At 39.6% G+C, this 18,239-nt stretch overlaps 1 protein-coding gene across 2 annotated transcripts in view; it reads right to left on the bottom strand.

Annotated features, from left to right (window-relative positions):
* Positions 1-3,763: 3,763 nt before the first annotated feature.
* LOC105483272 (synaptoporin) overlaps positions 3,764-18,239 on the bottom strand; it is a 331,537-nt gene continuing 317,061 nt past the window's right edge. For both annotated transcript variants that reach the window (XM_011744053.2, XM_011744062.3), the window contains 2 exons: positions 11,432-11,623; positions 3,764-5,475 (listed from right to left, as the gene is read on the bottom strand). In XM_011744053.2, coding sequence (XP_011742355.1) covers positions 5,218-5,475; positions 11,432-11,623 — 450 coding nt within the window. In that variant the 3' untranslated portion in view covers positions 3,764-5,217. The remainder of the gene's footprint in view (positions 5,476-11,431; positions 11,624-18,239) is intronic.

Below are 18,239 nucleotides of genomic sequence, written 5' to 3'. Positions count from 1 at the left end.
GAAAGAAAGAAAGAAAGAAAGAAAGAAAGAAAGAAAGAAAGAAAGAAAGAAAGAAAGAAAGAAAGAAAAGAAAGAGAGAGAGAGAGAGAGAGAGAGAAAGAAAGAGAGAGAGAGAGAGAGAAAGAAAGAAAAAGAGAGAGAAGGAAAGAAGGAAAGAAAGAAAGAAAGAAAAGAAAAACTGAAAAAGAAAAGAAAAGGGAATGCTTATACACTGCTGTTGGGAGTGTCAGTTAGTTCAGCCACTGTGGAAAGTATATGGCGATTCCTCAAAAAACTAAAAACAGAATTATCAATTGACCCAACAATCCCATTACTCGATATATACCCAAAGGAATATAAATCATTCTATCATAAAGACACATGCATGCATATGTTCATTGCAGCACTATTCACAATAGCACAGACATGGAATCGGCTTAAATGCCCATCAACAGTAGACTGGATAAAGAAAATGTGGCACATATACACCATGGAATACTATGTAGCCATAAAAAAATAACACGATCATGTCCTTTGCAGCAACACAGATGGAGGTGGAGACCATTATCCTAAGTGAACTTATAAGTGGGAGCTAAATGACAAGAACACATGGACACACAGAGGAAACAACAGATACTGAAGTCTCCTGGAGGGTGCAGGGTGGGAGAGAGAGGATCAGAAAAAACACCTATCAGGTACTATGCTTAGTATCTGAGTGACAAAATAACATGTACATCAAACCTCCATGACATGAGTTTACCTATATAATAGACCTGCACATGTACCCCTGAACCTTAAATAAAAGTTAAAAAAAATCCCCAAAATTCAGATTTCTGTAAGTGTGGAGTAGGTTTATACCTTATCACTCAATAACCAGCTAACTATACTCAGTAGTGTACAGTTCATTAATCTCTTCCACACACAACCAACTCAGTTCCTATGAGGTAGGACTATCTGCAGCCCCCTTTTACAGACTAAGTGAGAATAGTAACATTCATTGATCACTGTAGTGGGTGATTTGCATGCCATATGTTGCTTTCCTTTGGTGAGCCTCTAATTTCAGCCATAGCTTGAAGGATTGCTATGGTTCATATTGATAGTGGCCCTCTCCCCACCTCATGCATGCACCTCCCAGGGCTTCCCCTTTATCTTTCCTCAAGGACCCTGTCCCCAGGAATGGGGGAAGGGATGGTGGTGATAGGACCCATGCCAGTGCCTCTCCCTTTTCCCCCAGCCCACTGCCTGAGATGTTAGCACTCAAGGCTTGTTTCTCTGAAGTCCTGGGAGCCTGCTCAGTCTCCTGGCAAGTGTAACCTGGAAATGTGGAAAAGTTACCACTGTTCTCGGCAACTCTCAATCAATAAGGGCTGGGGATTGGTAGGTGAACACTCCAGTTCCTGCTCCTTGATGGACAATTGCTGGAGCCATTATGAGCACTGCTCAGAGACCCTGATGAAACTGAGCTCCTACTGCCTTACCAGCAACAACACAAACACATCTTTTTATTGGCTTTGCCTCCTTTCCTGTCTCATTCTCCCCACTTTGCCACTCCTGACACCTGGAATCAACTCCTTGCACCCAACTCTTGTCTTAGCCTTGGTTGCAGGAAAACCCAAACCCAGAGGGTGCTTACCATTTGTGAGAAGCTGTTGTAATTCTGCCACATGGCTAGATGGTTTATCTTTCTCATCCTGACATCAATCCTGCCAGGAAGATATTGTTGCTATCCCCACTGTAGAGATGGGGAAACTGAATGAATGAGAAACTAAGTATCTTACCAAAGGCATTTATTGATCTGCCCATATCCCCCAGTGTTTGAAGGTGCTCCCTGGGGTGTTAACTCCCCTGCATTTCCAGGCTGCCCTTGCCTGTAGGCTGTGGCTTCAGAAAAGTCCCAGGGCTTTGAAGAAGGCTTCGAGGAAGAAAAAGGAGAGTTGAGGAAATGGCAGTGCAGTGATTCTCACCCAGACAGTCTGATATCATGGCCCACCCATTTAACTTCTTTGCTTTACCTCCTCCTAAAAAAACAAGGGTGCAGGAAGGTGAAGTCACACCTTGAAACACAGCTAGTGAGCACTGAAGCTGAGATTCCAAATTAGTCTTATTGGATACATAGACTCAAACTCACCGGCTACTTTCTTTTTATGGCTCACACCTGTAATCCCAGCACTTTGGGAGGCCGAGGCAGGCAGATCATGAGGTCAGGAGATCGAGACCATCCTGGCTAACACAGTGAAATCCCACCTCTACTAAAACTACAAAAAATTAGCCGGGCATGGTGGCGGGCGTCTGTAGTCCCAGCTGCTTGGGGAGGCTGAGGCAGGAGAATGGCATGAACCCAGGAGGTGGAGCTTGCGGTGAGCGGAGATCACACCATTGTACTCCAGCCTGGGCGACAGAGCCAGACTCAATCTCAAAAACAACAACAACAACAACAACAACAACAACAACAACAACAAAACATCTACTGCTCTTTTCTTGAAACCTGAAGGAATAAATCAGTTTAGCAAAATCCCCATTGGGTTAGAGCAGGTCTTTATTGCGAATCTGCAATGGACCATGGAAGCATGTCTCTATCTCAATCAGGGCAGGTAGTGTTTTCCATTCATCAGTGCCCACAGTGCTTTGGAACTGCTAAGGCTGGTAAAAATCACTGCTGGTTAGGAGGATTTCTCCACTTTGCCGAGTTCATGACAGCTTGTAAAGCAGAGGACACTTTCTTCTCCTGCACAGTGCTGAAGGAAGCAGTCAAATCCAGTCATTGTCCCAGGATATTAGGGGGAATTGGGAGTGGGAGTGGGAGTGGGGAGAACTCATGCCACATCCCCTCCTCCCACTCCCAGCCTACTGCCTCCTAGTTGCTAGGAGTTAAGGCCTACTTCCTTATCATCAGGATGTTTTTCTCGCTTGTCCTCCTCTAATCCTCTCTCTATTCTGTAGCCATTGAGATCCTTTCAACATGCTAATCTCATCACATCCCTCCCCTGCTCAAAAATCCTTCATTGCTTTCCCTTAGCTTCTTTAGGATAAAGACAGAATTCCTGATTAGGCCTGCAGACAGGTTTCACCCATGTCCCCATCAGCAGTCACACTTCCCGAAAAGCCTCTTGTTCATTAAACTCTGGCAACTCTACATATCTTTCCTGCCTCCTACCATCAGAGAGCTTTGCCGGGCTGTTCTCTGCCTGGGACGTGCATCTCTCCCACCTTGTCCTTGCTTAACCATGTGTAGTCTTCAGGCATGAAGCTTCTTGACTTCTCCCTAACTAGTTCAAACCTCTCTGATAGATGTTCCTATGGAATCCTGTGCCTCTCTTTGTTGCACTCAGCATAATTGGGGTGTGATTTTTTTTTTTTTTTTTTTTTTTTTGAGACGGAGTCTCGCTCTGTCACCCAGGCTGGAGTGCAGTGGCCGGATCTCAGCTCACTGCAAGCTCCGCCTCCTGGGTTTACACCATTCTCCTGCCTCAGCCTCCCAAGTAGCTGGGACTACAGGCGCTCGCCAGGGGTGTGATTATTTTAATGCCCGTCTCTCCTAATAGAGTGTAAGCTTCTTAACATACAGCCTGTTTTTGCTTTTTATTACTGCATTCCCAGTGGCATGCACAGTGACGGGTGCACAAGAAGTCCTAGAATGGTGGAATGAATGAACGAACCTCACTGGGCTCATGAAATGAGGACAGGGTGACAGATTGGAGGCACTGTGCATTTAACCCTTGTTTGTTCTGTCATTGTTAAAGCCAACCGGGTTCTACTGTTGTAATTGTCCATTGTCCAGCCAGCATTGTATGCAATAACTTTATTAACGTCAAATAGATATCACAATACGGTTTTATCCAACGGGATTCAGAAACTGGTTACAGATATCATCTAAGACACAAGGCTGTTTTGTGCTAAAATGCTTCCAACATCACCAATCACACGACGAGTTTATACATCAATAACAACTTTTATCTGGAAATACAGATGCTCAGCTTGCCTTCTCTATTGGGTCCTGGTGTTCAACTGAGTTAAAATGAGGAAGTGAAGATTGGCATTTTCTTGATAATGAATACATTCTGGAGAATATTTCATGAGAACTCTCTTTGGGATACAGAGTGGCATATGGAAGCCATTTTTAATTTATGGGCTACACTCAAATCAGAATTAGTAAGTTTAGCTGTGACTTCAGAATTTTTAATAATTACATTGAGGAACATATTAGCTTTACAAATAAACAGGATTTAAAAGTGTAGCCGGTAATAGAGGTTCTACAGAATATTCTTTATAAATAAATACTTCAGCAAGGCATATCTTGACTATGGTATCTATATCTGCATCTCCATTATTCTAAGAAAACAACACTCCATAAAGACAAAGAATTATTGGGCCATGTTATTTATGGTCCACAAGATAAGAGCCACAAAAACACCATAGAAGGTTACAAGAATGCAAATATTTAGCTAAGTAAATAGAATAAATGTTGGGCAGTTATCATATGTAACACTAAATGTCTAACAATAGGGGAAAAGAAAAACTCAAATCTTAATTACAATGCATTCAGAACTTGGGTAAAGCCAGAGAGACAAATCTGCAAAGTATACAAGGTAGTGAATATATTCCTATAAATATCCACTTGACAAATTCATGGTGCAAACCAGAAAATTTTCATAAACACAGTTCAAATGTTCATTTTGTGAGAAAATGCTTATTCATGCACTTAAATCATGTGAGCATTGATTTATCACATAAAAAAAAAACAGAATAATTTTCTGAAACAAATAACTTAGAGACTCATTGTCCTATAAGACCTAAAACTAAAAAAAAAATAAGACATGCATGTTGTGATATACCAAATTGTCTTCTAGAAATTATTATAACATCTTTCACATCAAAATGCATAAGAAAACTCAGTGCTATTCGATTTACTTTATGCATATTACATACTAGAGACTTTAAGCTACAAAATACTTCTACTACTTTAACACACATACAAAATGACCATGAAAGTATCTGTATATATAACAAGGTACTCTCCAATTAGCAATCTATGATGAATAATATATCTCCTCATGTCATCTCATCTCTAAGTGTCATTTATCACAACCCAGGACTTTCTGCCTTGATGAAGACTAGAGATCTCTGATTTACATTCAATACTCTCTGCATTAATAATTGATTGAAACTCTTAAAAAATTCTTCTGCCACTGAAATGGATGGTGGTGAGGTGATCTCCCGAAGAATGCAAATGCTACTCTGTTAAATCTGATTGGTAAAGGAAGTGGGGCCAGTAGGCTGTTGGCCAAACTCATCTGAGGATGGCCCCAAACTCGCCTGCTGACTGTACCCACTGCTTGACCCATAGCTGTCTTGGTTGTAACCACCTTGATTATAGCTGCTGGAGTGCTTCTCCATCGGATCTGAAAGATATCTCTGTCCTGAAGAATGCCAGCCGGTCTCCTTGAAAACAAACCATATGTTTCCAGCCCAGAGAATAAAGTTCAAGAATCCAAAGACCTGAAGGAGAATCAAAGCCAATGAATTGATAGACTAGACAAAAACCCAAGAAAATTTTCCATTTTGGAAATTCCTTCACAATACAAAAGATCACTTTTCACTTTAATGTTGAGTCCTCTTCCAAGTTTTCCATTTGGAACTGGTATTTCATTTAGAATATTTGACCTTTATTAGATGCACTACATGTCAGGCACTACATAAAGGGCTTTCTGTGTATCAATTCCCTTGGTCTAAGAATCAGTCTAAGAAAAAGTTGCTATTGTCATACCCATATTAAAGATGTGGAAATCTTGTCTAAGGGCATGTGGCTTGCTGAGTAGTAGATCTGGGATCCAAACCCTGTTCTGGCTCCACAACTGGAACCCTTACTTAAGGCATCATTTATTTTCCAAATAAAGTACCCTTCATGGTGTGTAAGATATTTCCAGATGGCATAGGGCTGAGAATTTTCACTTTAATAATGGTGCTTTCATTTATAAGGCTTTCTTCTCTTTATGGTTAGAGATACTGCTTTTGCTTTTCCATTTATTGCAATCATATAAAGAAAGTGAGTCAATTAAAAATATAGGATAAGCAATGGTACAGGTGATGTGCAAATAAACATATTCATGATAGCATATTGAGAGGTTGACTCTTTGAATAATTGCACTTTCTGTGCCTCTCACAGGGATAAGTGAGTGCTGAAACCAGACTATGAACAAAGTGCAGGTTTCAGAGAAATACAAAATATTTTCATAAGAACTGGATGTGAAACTTTCCTATGGAAATTCTTCCTACTCTCCAGGAGGGTGTCGGTGAGTCAGAGGACTGGGTGTTGCTTCCCCAGGGCCTAAGGTTTGATGGAAGCAGAACTGTTTGCTGTTGCATGAGGCCCAAACAGATGTCCTCATTCCATGGCTTGTTCTGCAGCCTTTTCCAAGGCTGGTTGATTGACTTGGGAATTAACCACAGGCAGTCTGTTTTAATAACCCCCCTAATGGAGACAGGTAACAGTAGTATAATGCAAAGCTGTGATAACATTAAAATATATTTAGTCACCACCCCCTAGCACGATGCTGACCAATCAAAATGGACTTGGACAGTGGCCACCGTCCTGGAGTAGGGTGCTGGAAGTCCTTTGCTGGATCAAAATTTATCCCTTGGTTTCTGGACAGTGAGATGATCCATAGTGGCTTGTGAGTAGTGGTGACAGAGGGGACACTGGTGTAGTCAAGAAGCTGGGCCTTAGAGACTTGGAGCTGAGACTATCAAAATATTTCAATATTTTAGCAGCACATGAATGGAATCTTAGTCTCAGAGTAATCTCTATAGGCTTTGAAATCAAAGTGCCCTGGGAACTGTAGTTTCTTGACCTGCTACCTGGGACAAGGCATTTATTCTGTAGACTTCATTTTTGTTTTTGTTTTGTTTCTTGTATGGAATGGAGACAAGGATTCCTTTCTTGGAAGATAGGTGGGAGGATTAAAGAGGGTATGTGTAAAGTAGCTAGACAGTGCTGGACACATTAGCAAATACTTACTAAAGGTAAACTATGTTCTGAATCATTTTCTAAAATATTTCCGTGAATTGTATTTTGCAGACTTTTTCTTTTTCTTTGCTGCAGTATACATTGAACTGAGGCATAAACAATGAGACCATGTTCTTGAGACAATAGCCAAAATCAAGTATCTAGACCCCCAACTGATCTAATTAAACACTGGTTTATCCAGACGTCCCTCCTTCTTCCTTCTCTCCTCTTGCATCCTCTTTCCTTCTTTTTTACACTAATTGAGAACCTATTTTGTGCCATGCTCTAGGCTACCTGCTGAGGGAGATACAAAACATAAATAAGGTGTAATCGTTCCTCGAACAAAATAAATCAGTTAACTACTGACAAAACTGTAATTTGCATACAGGACCATTTTACCATGTGTGTGGTAACCAGAATATTTTCCATTAAGAGGGGGATCTTGATTAAATTGTACCTTTATAAGTATATGTCAATATATGAGTATAAAAAAATTATCGAAGAGCCTGGGAAACATAGCAAGACCTTGTCTCTTAAAAAAAAAAAATTTAGCTGGGCATGGCAGCACATGCCTGTAGTCCCAGGTACTCAGAAGGGGTACTTGGAAGGCTGAGGCAGCAGTATCCGTTGAGCCCAAGAGTTCCAGGCTATAGTGAGCTATGATTGCACCACTGTACCTCCCGCCTGGGTGACACAGCAAAACCCTGTCTCAAAAAAAAAAAAAGAAAAAAGGAAATGAAAGGAAAGGAAGAAAGAAAAGGAGAGGAGAGGAGAAGAGAGGAGAGAGGAGAGGACAGGAGGGGAGGGGAAGGGAGGAAAAGGGAGGGGAGGGGAGGGGAGGGGAGGGGAGGGAAGAGGAGGAAAAATTATCAAGGGATCTTTTCAGGCATGGCTCTGTCCAGGGATATAATTTTAGCTATTTCCTATCTATTGATCTCTCTCTTTTACCTGTTACTATTAGGTTTTTAAAAAAGGGATGCTGAAGAAAAACTTATACATCAAGGAAATGCTACTTAAAAGTAAGAAGGTAAACTAGGCATTTCAATGGGCATATTTAAGGAGTACTCATTTTTTTAGTCCAGCATCACAGATCTCTTGGCTGGCACATTTTAGGGGCACTCGGGCCCTTGAACTCCTTTTTGCCATTTTGTTGCAACTGAAATTGGGGTAAGAATTTGATTCAAGCTCAGACTTGGGGACGACAGAAAGAGAAATTGAAAGACACTCGACATAACATGCAAAAAATGGGAAGACAAGATCTAGATTGTCTAAAGAGATGTACTAAGATTTTTAGGAGTGAAGCTGGAGAAGCAGAAGTGGAAATTATGGCTAAAATAGTTGTGCTTAGTGAAACTTTGAAAGAAATTGAGAGGCTAAAAACGATTTCTTCCTCCTCTCTTTAGGCTCTAACACTGTATGACGTTTAAGAATGATCGTATTTTAGTAGCCGTTTTCAGTTGACATGTATTGAGCATTTGCCATAAGCTGGGCATGATGCTAAGTATTTTTTTAATAGATTATCTCATTGAATTCTTTCAACAGTATTGAGGTCTGTTGTATAGTTATCCCCATTTTACAGATGATAAAACTAAGGATTAGAGAGTTTACCTCAGCTCCCAATATTTGTAGTATCTGGGTATCTTACCTACATTTTAGTGTTACTGTAAAATTATAGGTGCCAAGTGCTTTGAAGATAGTAAATTTGTTACCAAGGTAGAGAATATGATTATTATTTCCTGATTCATTTACTTGTAGAAGTCATTTATTGTGGTACGTGTCTGGTTCCTACTCCAAAACCTATGTTTGCCCAGCAAAGTGTGTTCTCTGAGCCATGTTTCTACTACAACATTCACCAAACCCTCTATTCATAACTGATGAGACTGAGGTGGACATCTGGCCTAAGGTGGGCTAAAAAGATTCTCTCTACCAGAAATTTGCAATTGGACCTGAGTGATTTTTGCTCAGTCCAAGCTGTTTCTTTAAAAAATACATATAAACTTAGAAACTGTAAAGTGGCTATCTTCTGCTGTGTGGATGGAAAAAAAAAAAAAAGAAATGAAATTTCATCTGAAAAGAGAGAATAATGAACAAACATGCAGAAAGGGACAGGGACCCAGAAAGAAAGAGAGATGGGAGATGGAGGATGAGAACTGTCCAGCTTCCTGACAGTCTTCCAGTTCTTGGCTGCTGGGTTCTGCCCCGGGAAGACACACTTTTAATGTCTTTCCAACTATTTTCAGTTTTTGCATAAGCTAGCACAATATGATTTGAAGCCAAACAATTTGTAATAAAAATATTATGTTTTGGTTGATTCATGTCCTTTCCCCTGCTTTTGGTAATAGAAATCTGATTTTCTTTGCAGAGCCAAGTTTCAGTCAAATGGCTTGAGCTCTCTCTTGGTACTTCGCATTTTGAGCAGAGCAATGCAAGGTTAGGTAAAACTTTCCACTAACGGCAACTCTAAGCAACAGTTATTTGGTACTGAACATCTAGAACACTCATTCTGCTCTAGATTCTGCTCTTTCTAGAACCTGTTTCTTCAGGTTTCATCAAGTTGTATGAGCTACTTAATATCCTTCCAAAAACTTTTTTCCTGTTGTAGCTAGAGTCAGCTTTGATTATTCTGATGCATACAAACATTGGTACCAGAAGCGGACTGCAAAAACAGATTTTAGGGATATGAGGATTGGTTTGCCTTAGCCAATTTGAATTGAGTTTTCTGTCACTAGGAGCTGGAAGACTGTTAACTGATACGGATACATCACTACAACACCACTGGACCTGTCCTTTCACACACATCACATTATTTGGTTTCAATTCATTCTTCATTTTGGTTTTAGGAGACACATCACATGTTTTTCATTCATAATTTCTATCTTTTAGTCTAAAAATTATTAGATATATCAGAAGTGGAATTAGAAGAAACATGCAGAATGTCATAATTTATTGGGAGATTAATTATTAAACTGATAAACATATCAAGCAATTTTATCTTTGTCCTGTTAGATTTTTGAGATCAGTGTTGTAATAGCTTTCATTAAATACTGTCTATAAACAAACTACAAAGGTATAAGTAAATATAGTAATGTATACCTCAAAGTATTCATCTACAAGTGTGGTCAGCAATGAATAAAAATAATTGTGAGACCCTAATGCATCGTTTATTTTCATGGTTACTATCTCACCAAAGCAGAAATCACAGTCCAGTCACAGTAGCAACCCTTTTTCTCGTCTTAAGTGCCTTCCCAGATTGAATTTCAGAAAGCTGTAGAAACACAGGTTAATCTTGAAGCAAAGATAATTATTTCTAGGGTGTGCTAAAGGATGTTCTTTCAGCAAACACTGCTGAGCCTTCTATTCTTCGATAACTGCTGCTTTTTGCGGCCATTATAGCTTATGTATTTCTCAGATACAGCTTCTTTCTTTGGAATAATACAAGTTCTTACACTTATAAATGAAAAATCCAATTTGGTGTCCCTGCTAACTGTCAGATTTTCTTTTTTCTTGTGAGAGCCATACTCTTGGTGAAAACATTTGACTTTGTTCAACTAATACAGTGCAGCTTTTCTAACGTTATAAAGTAACTAAACCAGAAGCATGGAGAAAATTCAAAAATTACCATAGCTATTATGAGCACTTTTTTACATTATGAATTTCTTTTTTTACCCTACTAGGTCTGTGTATTTTTCTCTAATCAGTTGGGTGTATTCTAACTATATGTGGCTTGAACGGTGTTTTCTCCCCAGGAACTTGTATGCGCGCAACTATTCCTTTTAACGTTTGTCTGGCTTTAACCTTAAAGTTCAGATTTTTTTTTTTTTTTTTTTTTTTGAGACCGAATCTCACTCTGTTACCCAAGCTTGGATGCAGTGGACTGATCTCGGCTCACTGCAACCTCCACCTCCTGGGTTCAAGTGATTCTCATGCCTCAGCCTTCCAAGCAGCTGGGACTACAGGCATGAGTCACCATGCCTGGCTAGTTTTTCTTTTTCTTCTTCTTTTTTTTTTTTTTTGTATTTTTAGTAGAGATGGGGTTTCACCATGTTGGCCAGGCTGGTCTTGAACTCCTGACCTCAGGTGATCCTCCCACCTTGGCCTCCTAAAGTGCTGGGATTATAGGCGTGAGCCACCTTGTCCGGCCGGTGTTCAGATTTTATATTTGCTTCTGGCTTAGAGTTTCAACTGAACTGTTACCCAAGCAGCAGCTGCCAATACCTGCTGGGTTCTTATTAAGAACTCCTTAATTGGCAACATTATAAATGATGGATTCTGACAATAAAACACCTGAGGGCCAAGTGATCATCCTGCACCTGAGGTAAACTATCTCACCTTTTGATTGGCCTAGTTTTGTAGGCAACAATTTTCAAGATGACTTCTGAGATGTTTTTCTTATTATTTTGACTGGCAAACAAAGATATGAACAGTAAAGCACAGATGAAAAGTACTTACCACAGAAGTGTTTAAGCTTGACATAACAGGGCTGTGGACAGCCATGCATTTGTTGGATGGCTGTTTGCAAGCTGACATTAGTAGCAATACTTCCTTGGGATCTGTTGCAACTTTGACGTCAGACAGTCCTTTTGCCCAAGCTGATGAACCCACCAACCACAAGAACGAAAAGACTACAGTGACAATGAAGTCCTACAGAAACAAACCAGAAGAGAAAACGGTAAAAGAAAATGTGAGTTCTAGAAAAAAGTTGATTTCTTTATATAACTATTTGGTTTGCTTTTTGGAAAAATTTAAGATCCCATTGCACTGGAACCAGCGAAAACATTTTGAAAAACAAATAAAAGAAAGCTTTATGATATTATATTTATCTTTCTATAAAATAAATATAAATAGTCATATTTATTAAATGCTTACTATATCCCAGGAACGATGCTAAGGACTCTATAACCCACACCTAACATCCCTGTAAGGAATGGTACATCATTCTATTTGCAGATGTCAAACTAACATAGAGAACAGTTGAATAGCTTGTCTGAGACTTCACAGATAATTCGTGATGGCATCAGGATTCAAACCCAGGCAACCTGAATACTGAGTCCAAGTTCTTAACCACCAAGTTGTGATTCCAAACATGTAGACACATCTGCTAATTGTTTAAGACTCTTGGATGGCAATGTTCACTCATTCATTCATCCATTTGTTCACTTAACAAACCAATGTGTTAGTTATATGTTACTGGTTAACCAATGTGTTAACCAATGTGGAACTATGTTAAGTGGAAGACAATAAGAGCTGTAATGTTTTTGAGTGCCTGCTATGGGTGAGAGGTTTTGTATAAAATTATTCTTACAATAATCATGTTAGACAGTATTTTTATGTCCATTTTAAAGAGGAGAAAGCTGAGGCCGGGCGCGGTGGCTCACGTCTGTAATCCCAGCACTTTGGGAGGCCGAGGCGGGCAGATCACGAGGTCAGGAGATTGAGACCATGCTGGCTAACACGGTGAAACCCCGTCTCTACTAAAAATACAAAAAATCAGCCGGGCGTTGTGGCAGGTACCTGTAGTCCCAACTACTCAGGAGGCTGAGGCAGGAGAATGCAGTGAACCCGGGAGGCGGAGCTTGCAGTGAGCCAAGATTGCACCACTGCACCCCAGCCTGGGCGACACTGCGAGACACTGTCTCAAAAAAAAAAAAAAAAAAAAAAAGGAGAAAGTTGAAACCCACAGATATAAGGTAACACATAGAAAGTGGCAGAGACAGAATTCAAATTTAGGTGTGTCTGGCCCTGAAAATCAACTGCTGTTTGCAGGGGAAAAAAGCTTTTATCCATATCAAACAAAATTTCTAGGATTTAATGGGATGAGTGTTTTAGAGACCATCTCCAAACTTCTGATGATAGGGGTTACATCTCACATCCTCTCTCATGACTCTGATGATGGGAGCTACGTCTCTCATCCTCCCTCATGACTCGGATCGGGTGGCAGGTGGGAGAGACTAAGATTGAGACCATTAGAACATAGTAGAAAAAATTTTCAGATTGACTATATATATGTTTGATTACAGTAAAAATGTTGCATACTGCTCACCTAAAATAATAAAAATACCAACCAGGAAAGAAAAAAAGTAAATCTGATATGGCAACAGAAACAGGCTGCTCTTTTGCTCTTAATGATAACCTCCTCAAGTGGAAAATTTGGCATGCATTTGTTTCCTGCCCGAGGGCATAGTGCACCTGACTTGCTCTGTTATCTTGCTCTCATGGTGTGGCTGAATTACTTTTCATCATGATCCCATCATCTACACTGAGGGAACTTTTACACTCTAAAGATGCTGTTGTGCCAGACATTTGTTAGGTGTGATCTTTGTGGAGAATGTTCTGGAGGGTCTCACCACTAAGAGTGGCTGAATCTTCTGCAAGTCACTCCATCCAGTGGCTGTTGTGAATTATGTAACTCACCAGTTCACCTTTTTTCATGCTGGCTCTAGAAAATTAAAGGCCAGTGTGTGACCCATTCATAGGGTTTTGATGGCATGGGTATTTTAACCCGGTTCCTTATTTTGTTTCCCTTTCTTCTTTTTACTTTTTACTTTTCATTTTTATTCAATTACACCTTGGTTTTTAAATGTCCTTATGAGCCTTTCTGAGATGAGGTAGAGGTATAAACAAGCAAACAAATACATATCTACAGCTGTTTCAACAGTAATACAAACATTTGGAATAAAGAAACTCAAGTGTTGGTTCTGAATTTGAAATTGGAGGAATACCCTGGGGTATAGAATAGGGTATAGAATACCCTGGGGTATAGAATAGGGTATAGAATACCCTGGGGTATAGAAAAGGGGGTCATCTTTGGTGACACAAAATTTAGCATTTCAGAACCAGGTAAACCTGTCTCGATCTCTTTCTAATAGTGGCAAATAAATAACCAGATTGACTGTGTCAAATCATGACTTTCTGTTCATGTTCAATCTGGTACCTTCATTCATTCATGCTTTTTTTCAAATAGTAATTTTTGAGTAATGTGCGAGTATTGAGAAAGGTCTTACAGAGGATTAAAAAAATGCAAAATATGGGCTCTGTTCTCTTGATATTACATATTTGTTAGGGCCCACAGTCACCTTAAAGCATTACCTATAGTATGATGGTTTTCATTATTTATATTCATCATAATTAGAAATAGACTTATACTTAAAAAAGAATAGTCATGTGAAGACTTTTCAATTGGAAATTGGAGAAAACTATGTTAGATTTATTTGTTCAAATAATCTATTCATATGTAACATTTATTGAGTGCTTATTATGTGTCAGGTATTATTCCAGGTTTACATGTTTTGACTCATTTAATCCTGACAACTGCACCATGAAATAGACACCAATCCTAACCCCATTTACAGCTGAGGAAATGGAGACACCAAGGGGTATAACCTATGCTTCCAGGCTACAAACCTGTACAGCATGTGAATGTTCTGGATACTGCAAGCAATTGTAACTTGATGTCGATAAGTATTTGTGTATCTAAACACATCTACACATAGAAAAGGTACAGTAAAAATATAGTATAAAGGATAAAAAATAGTACACTTGGATAGGGCACTTACCATGAATGGAGCTTGCAGCACTGGAAGTTGAATGTGAAGGCTTAGGACAGACATTACTGTGCACTACTGTAGACTTTCTAAATTCTGTATGATTAGACTACACTAAATTAATGTTTAAAATAGAGTGATTATGTTACCATAACATTACGATGGCTATGATGTTACCAGGGGATAGGACTTTTTCAGCTTCATTATAATCGAATGGGACCACCATCACATATTGTTGGTGATCCATTGTTGACCAAAACATCCATAATGGGGTACATGACTGTACTAGCATGACCTAAGCAGAAGGCTTGCAGTTAAATCGAATGTGGGATAGCTTTCTCATTTGTGTTATTTAATGCCACGTAATGATCTGCCTTAAACTGTCTTCAGTAGTATCAGAAGTAAACAGCTCACACTTGAGAACTGAATTCCTTCTGATGGTTCAAACAAGAATCCAGTTGTTTACAAATATGATCCCTGTCTGTCTAACAGAGATAGTGTGGATACGGAAGATACATTTTAACATTTACTGCTAGGTTATCATACATACATTAAGCCTTTGAAGACCTTTTCTGCTCGCTTTTCTTGTGTTATTTATTCCCATAGAGTGAAGAGGCTGCCCTTCAAAATGTGCTTCAGTGTTTCCAAATTGCGCTTATACTTGTGTTCTATGTAGTCCCCATAAAATCCCAAAAATAGTCGGAGGGGGCATCACTGGCCTTATATTGCAGAGGAAGAAACTGCAACTAAGAGTATTAAGTGATTTATTTGCCCATAGTTTATTACATGGTTCTTAAATGTGCTCTGAGCTATTCATCTCATTCGGTACCTAAAGAACTTTGACATGAAACCTGGATATGTTTCTGCAATATATTTTAAGTATCTGTTCAGTGAACCAAGAAACAGCTTCCTCAATCAAGGAAGCAGACTGGTTTAATGTTGGCTGGGTGGTTTGTTTCCATTTAGTTTGTTGCCCTCACTTCTCGTAAGTTGCTGTAAGCAAACATATTTTTTGCTAAATGTAATTAATAGTATGAATCTGGGTGTCTGGGATCACTCTGGGGTATAGAAAAGGGGGTCATCTTTGGTGACAGAAAATTTAGCATTTCAGAACCAGGTAAACCTGTCTCCATCTCTTTCTAATAGTGGCATAAGCAAATCCACTGGATATTGATAAAAAAATAAACAAATATGCAATTTCTACCTTTTAGTAAAATTACCAATATTTTAATCCAATGACTTTATTATCTGTTTTGGTTACTTGATGACTTTGTTATTTATTTCTGTTGCTGACACTTTTATACTGAGAGGCTATACTAGAAAGTGGACAGTCCAGAGAGTCACTCTCATCTGCACTGTAAATGGATCACTTTGCTAATTCAGCCTCCAATAATTTTAGAATGACACTATGGATCAGGAAACACAGAAAGCAAATAGCAAGATGGCTGCTCAGCTGGGGGCAGAGCTTTGGACTTGTCTTGGAAGGGAGCTGAAAAATGGCTAGCTAGATAGAACAAGTTTCTGTTTCATCCACTTATGGGATTGTTTCATTATTTCATTTGAAGTATTAGTAATAACGACATCTGACTTCCAGAGAGCACCTACAGTTTTCAGCGAAGATCGTATGACCTTCACAACTGTGTGAGGGAGAAGATCATTATATCCATTTTACAGATGAGGAAACTAGATTCAGTGATGTGTCCAAGTTGTCACAAGTAATTGAGATTTGAATTCAGGACATTGGGTTCCCTGTTGAGTGAGTGATTTTTCATTATGCCCAGGTTTTCTGAAGTTTGGGTTGCCTATCCTGGTGGGAAAGAGCAATAGACAATATAGCTCCATCCCTACATAGGGAGAAAGGCATTCTCCTTCCCAATTTCCTTTCACTCTGACTAGTAAAGTCTCAGTTGGGTGCTACACTGTTTTCAATGCTTAGTTAACAAGTGCTAATCTTTTAATTTTTTTCGTCAAAGAAAACTGGCTCTAGGCTCAGATCCTTCAAGTAAGCAATGGTATACCTATGTAGCTAGAATACAGCACTGTTCATTTTCCGTTGATGTATGTTTGTCTTCTAATTATGTCAAATAATGTTGGATTTCTATATTCAACAGTGGTCCAGGGTCTTATTCAAAAACACATTGATTTAAATTTTAAAAATGACTTAATTTAAAGAATAATAATTGTGGCCCTGGTGGTAAGATCAGGGAATGAGAACGCCTGAAGAAATCTAATGCAAGCCACAAACAGGAGCTGCATGTGTAATTTTAAGCTTTAAAGTAGCCACATTTAAAGAGAGAAATCGATGCAATTAATTATATTAATATATTACATATTAATATAACAAACCCCAATACATCAAAATTATTATTTCATATAGTCAATCTAAAATTATTAGTATGCTATTTTACTTTTATGGTACTAAGTCTTTGAAATGTGATGTATATTTTACACTTACAGTACATCTTAACTCATAATAACCACATTTCAGTGCTCAATAACCACATGTTACTAGTGCTATCTTATTGGAAAGCATAGTTCTAATCCACAATTAACAAATGGAAGCATATTTATATCCATGGTCAAGTGACAGTGACACCCATTTTCCTGTTTGGACGATGCCACACTTTCTTTTGGTAGTTTGGTCTGAGATGGTCCAAAGCTAAGTCATCCCACAGCTTAGCTTTGACAAGGCCAGCATGCCTCCCACATTCCTCTTGGCCTGTAGAGTCCCATAGTTGGGTTTATATGATCACCCAATTCATTGCCTCAGTGGTCTGGTCTGAAAGCAAATCAGTGTGACCAAAGGGAGGCTTGGGCCTTCTGTGTTGGCATCCCAAAGAAGGAGGTGGGTGGCCCACAGGGGCAATTCTGCCAAGCATGAGCTGCATTTTGTGTTAGGTGTAGGGGGAAAGGCTGGCTTGACCACTCTGTTAATAAGACGTGGCAGGCTGGTGGCTGGTAGATGATGAAATAAGGAGGATGAGAGAGGGGAGTAGCAGAAGAGGGAAGAGGAAAAGGGAGATGGGGACACAGGAGGAGGATATGGAAGAGAAAGTGGAGGGGGAAGGGGGAGCATTAGGGGAAGGAGAAGGGGGAGGAAGGTGAAGGAAGTAAAGAAAGGGCAGAGAAGGAGGGGGAAGGAATTGGGGACGAGGAGAGTGAGGAGAGGGGAGCATGAAGAAGGGAGAAGGAAGAGAAAACAGAGGAGGAGGAGGTGGTGGCAGTGTCTGAGAGTAGGAAGAGAGTTCCCTCTCTCCTACAAAGGAGGAGAAAGAAAAGAGAGGAATAGAAGATTCAGAGGTCCCACTACCATCAAGCACTTATCACACACTAGGTACCGTGCAAAATGCTTTATGTGCACCATTTATTTTACAACAACTCTATGAAGCAGGTATTACTACTCTTTGCATGTTATGAGTAAGAACACAAACTCAGTTTCTGGAGGTAAATGGAATGAGTTTAGACCAGATTTGGAGTTTTTGGTCCCAGGAGACCAGTTCCTCTTCTTCCTGACACTGAGTGTGCTTAGACAAATCCCACTAATCCCCTAGACTTTGTAATCTTTAGTGACAAATCCACTGGCAAAGTGGCTTAAACCTGCTGGGTGAGCTCTAGATCCCACTGAATGCCAGTTCTGCTCAGGCCTGGTGTTTTAAATAAGCAAAAGGAATTCTCCTGGGGTAAAAGTGGTCAAGTCATCAAGTTTGCTTATCTTT

This window comes from Macaca nemestrina, chromosome 2, assembly GCF_043159975.1.
Source record: "Macaca nemestrina isolate mMacNem1 chromosome 2, mMacNem.hap1, whole genome shotgun sequence".
In the NCBI taxonomy this organism is placed as follows: domain Eukaryota; kingdom Metazoa; phylum Chordata; class Mammalia; order Primates; family Cercopithecidae; genus Macaca; species Macaca nemestrina.
This window is presented reverse-complemented; position numbering and strand designations above follow the sequence as displayed.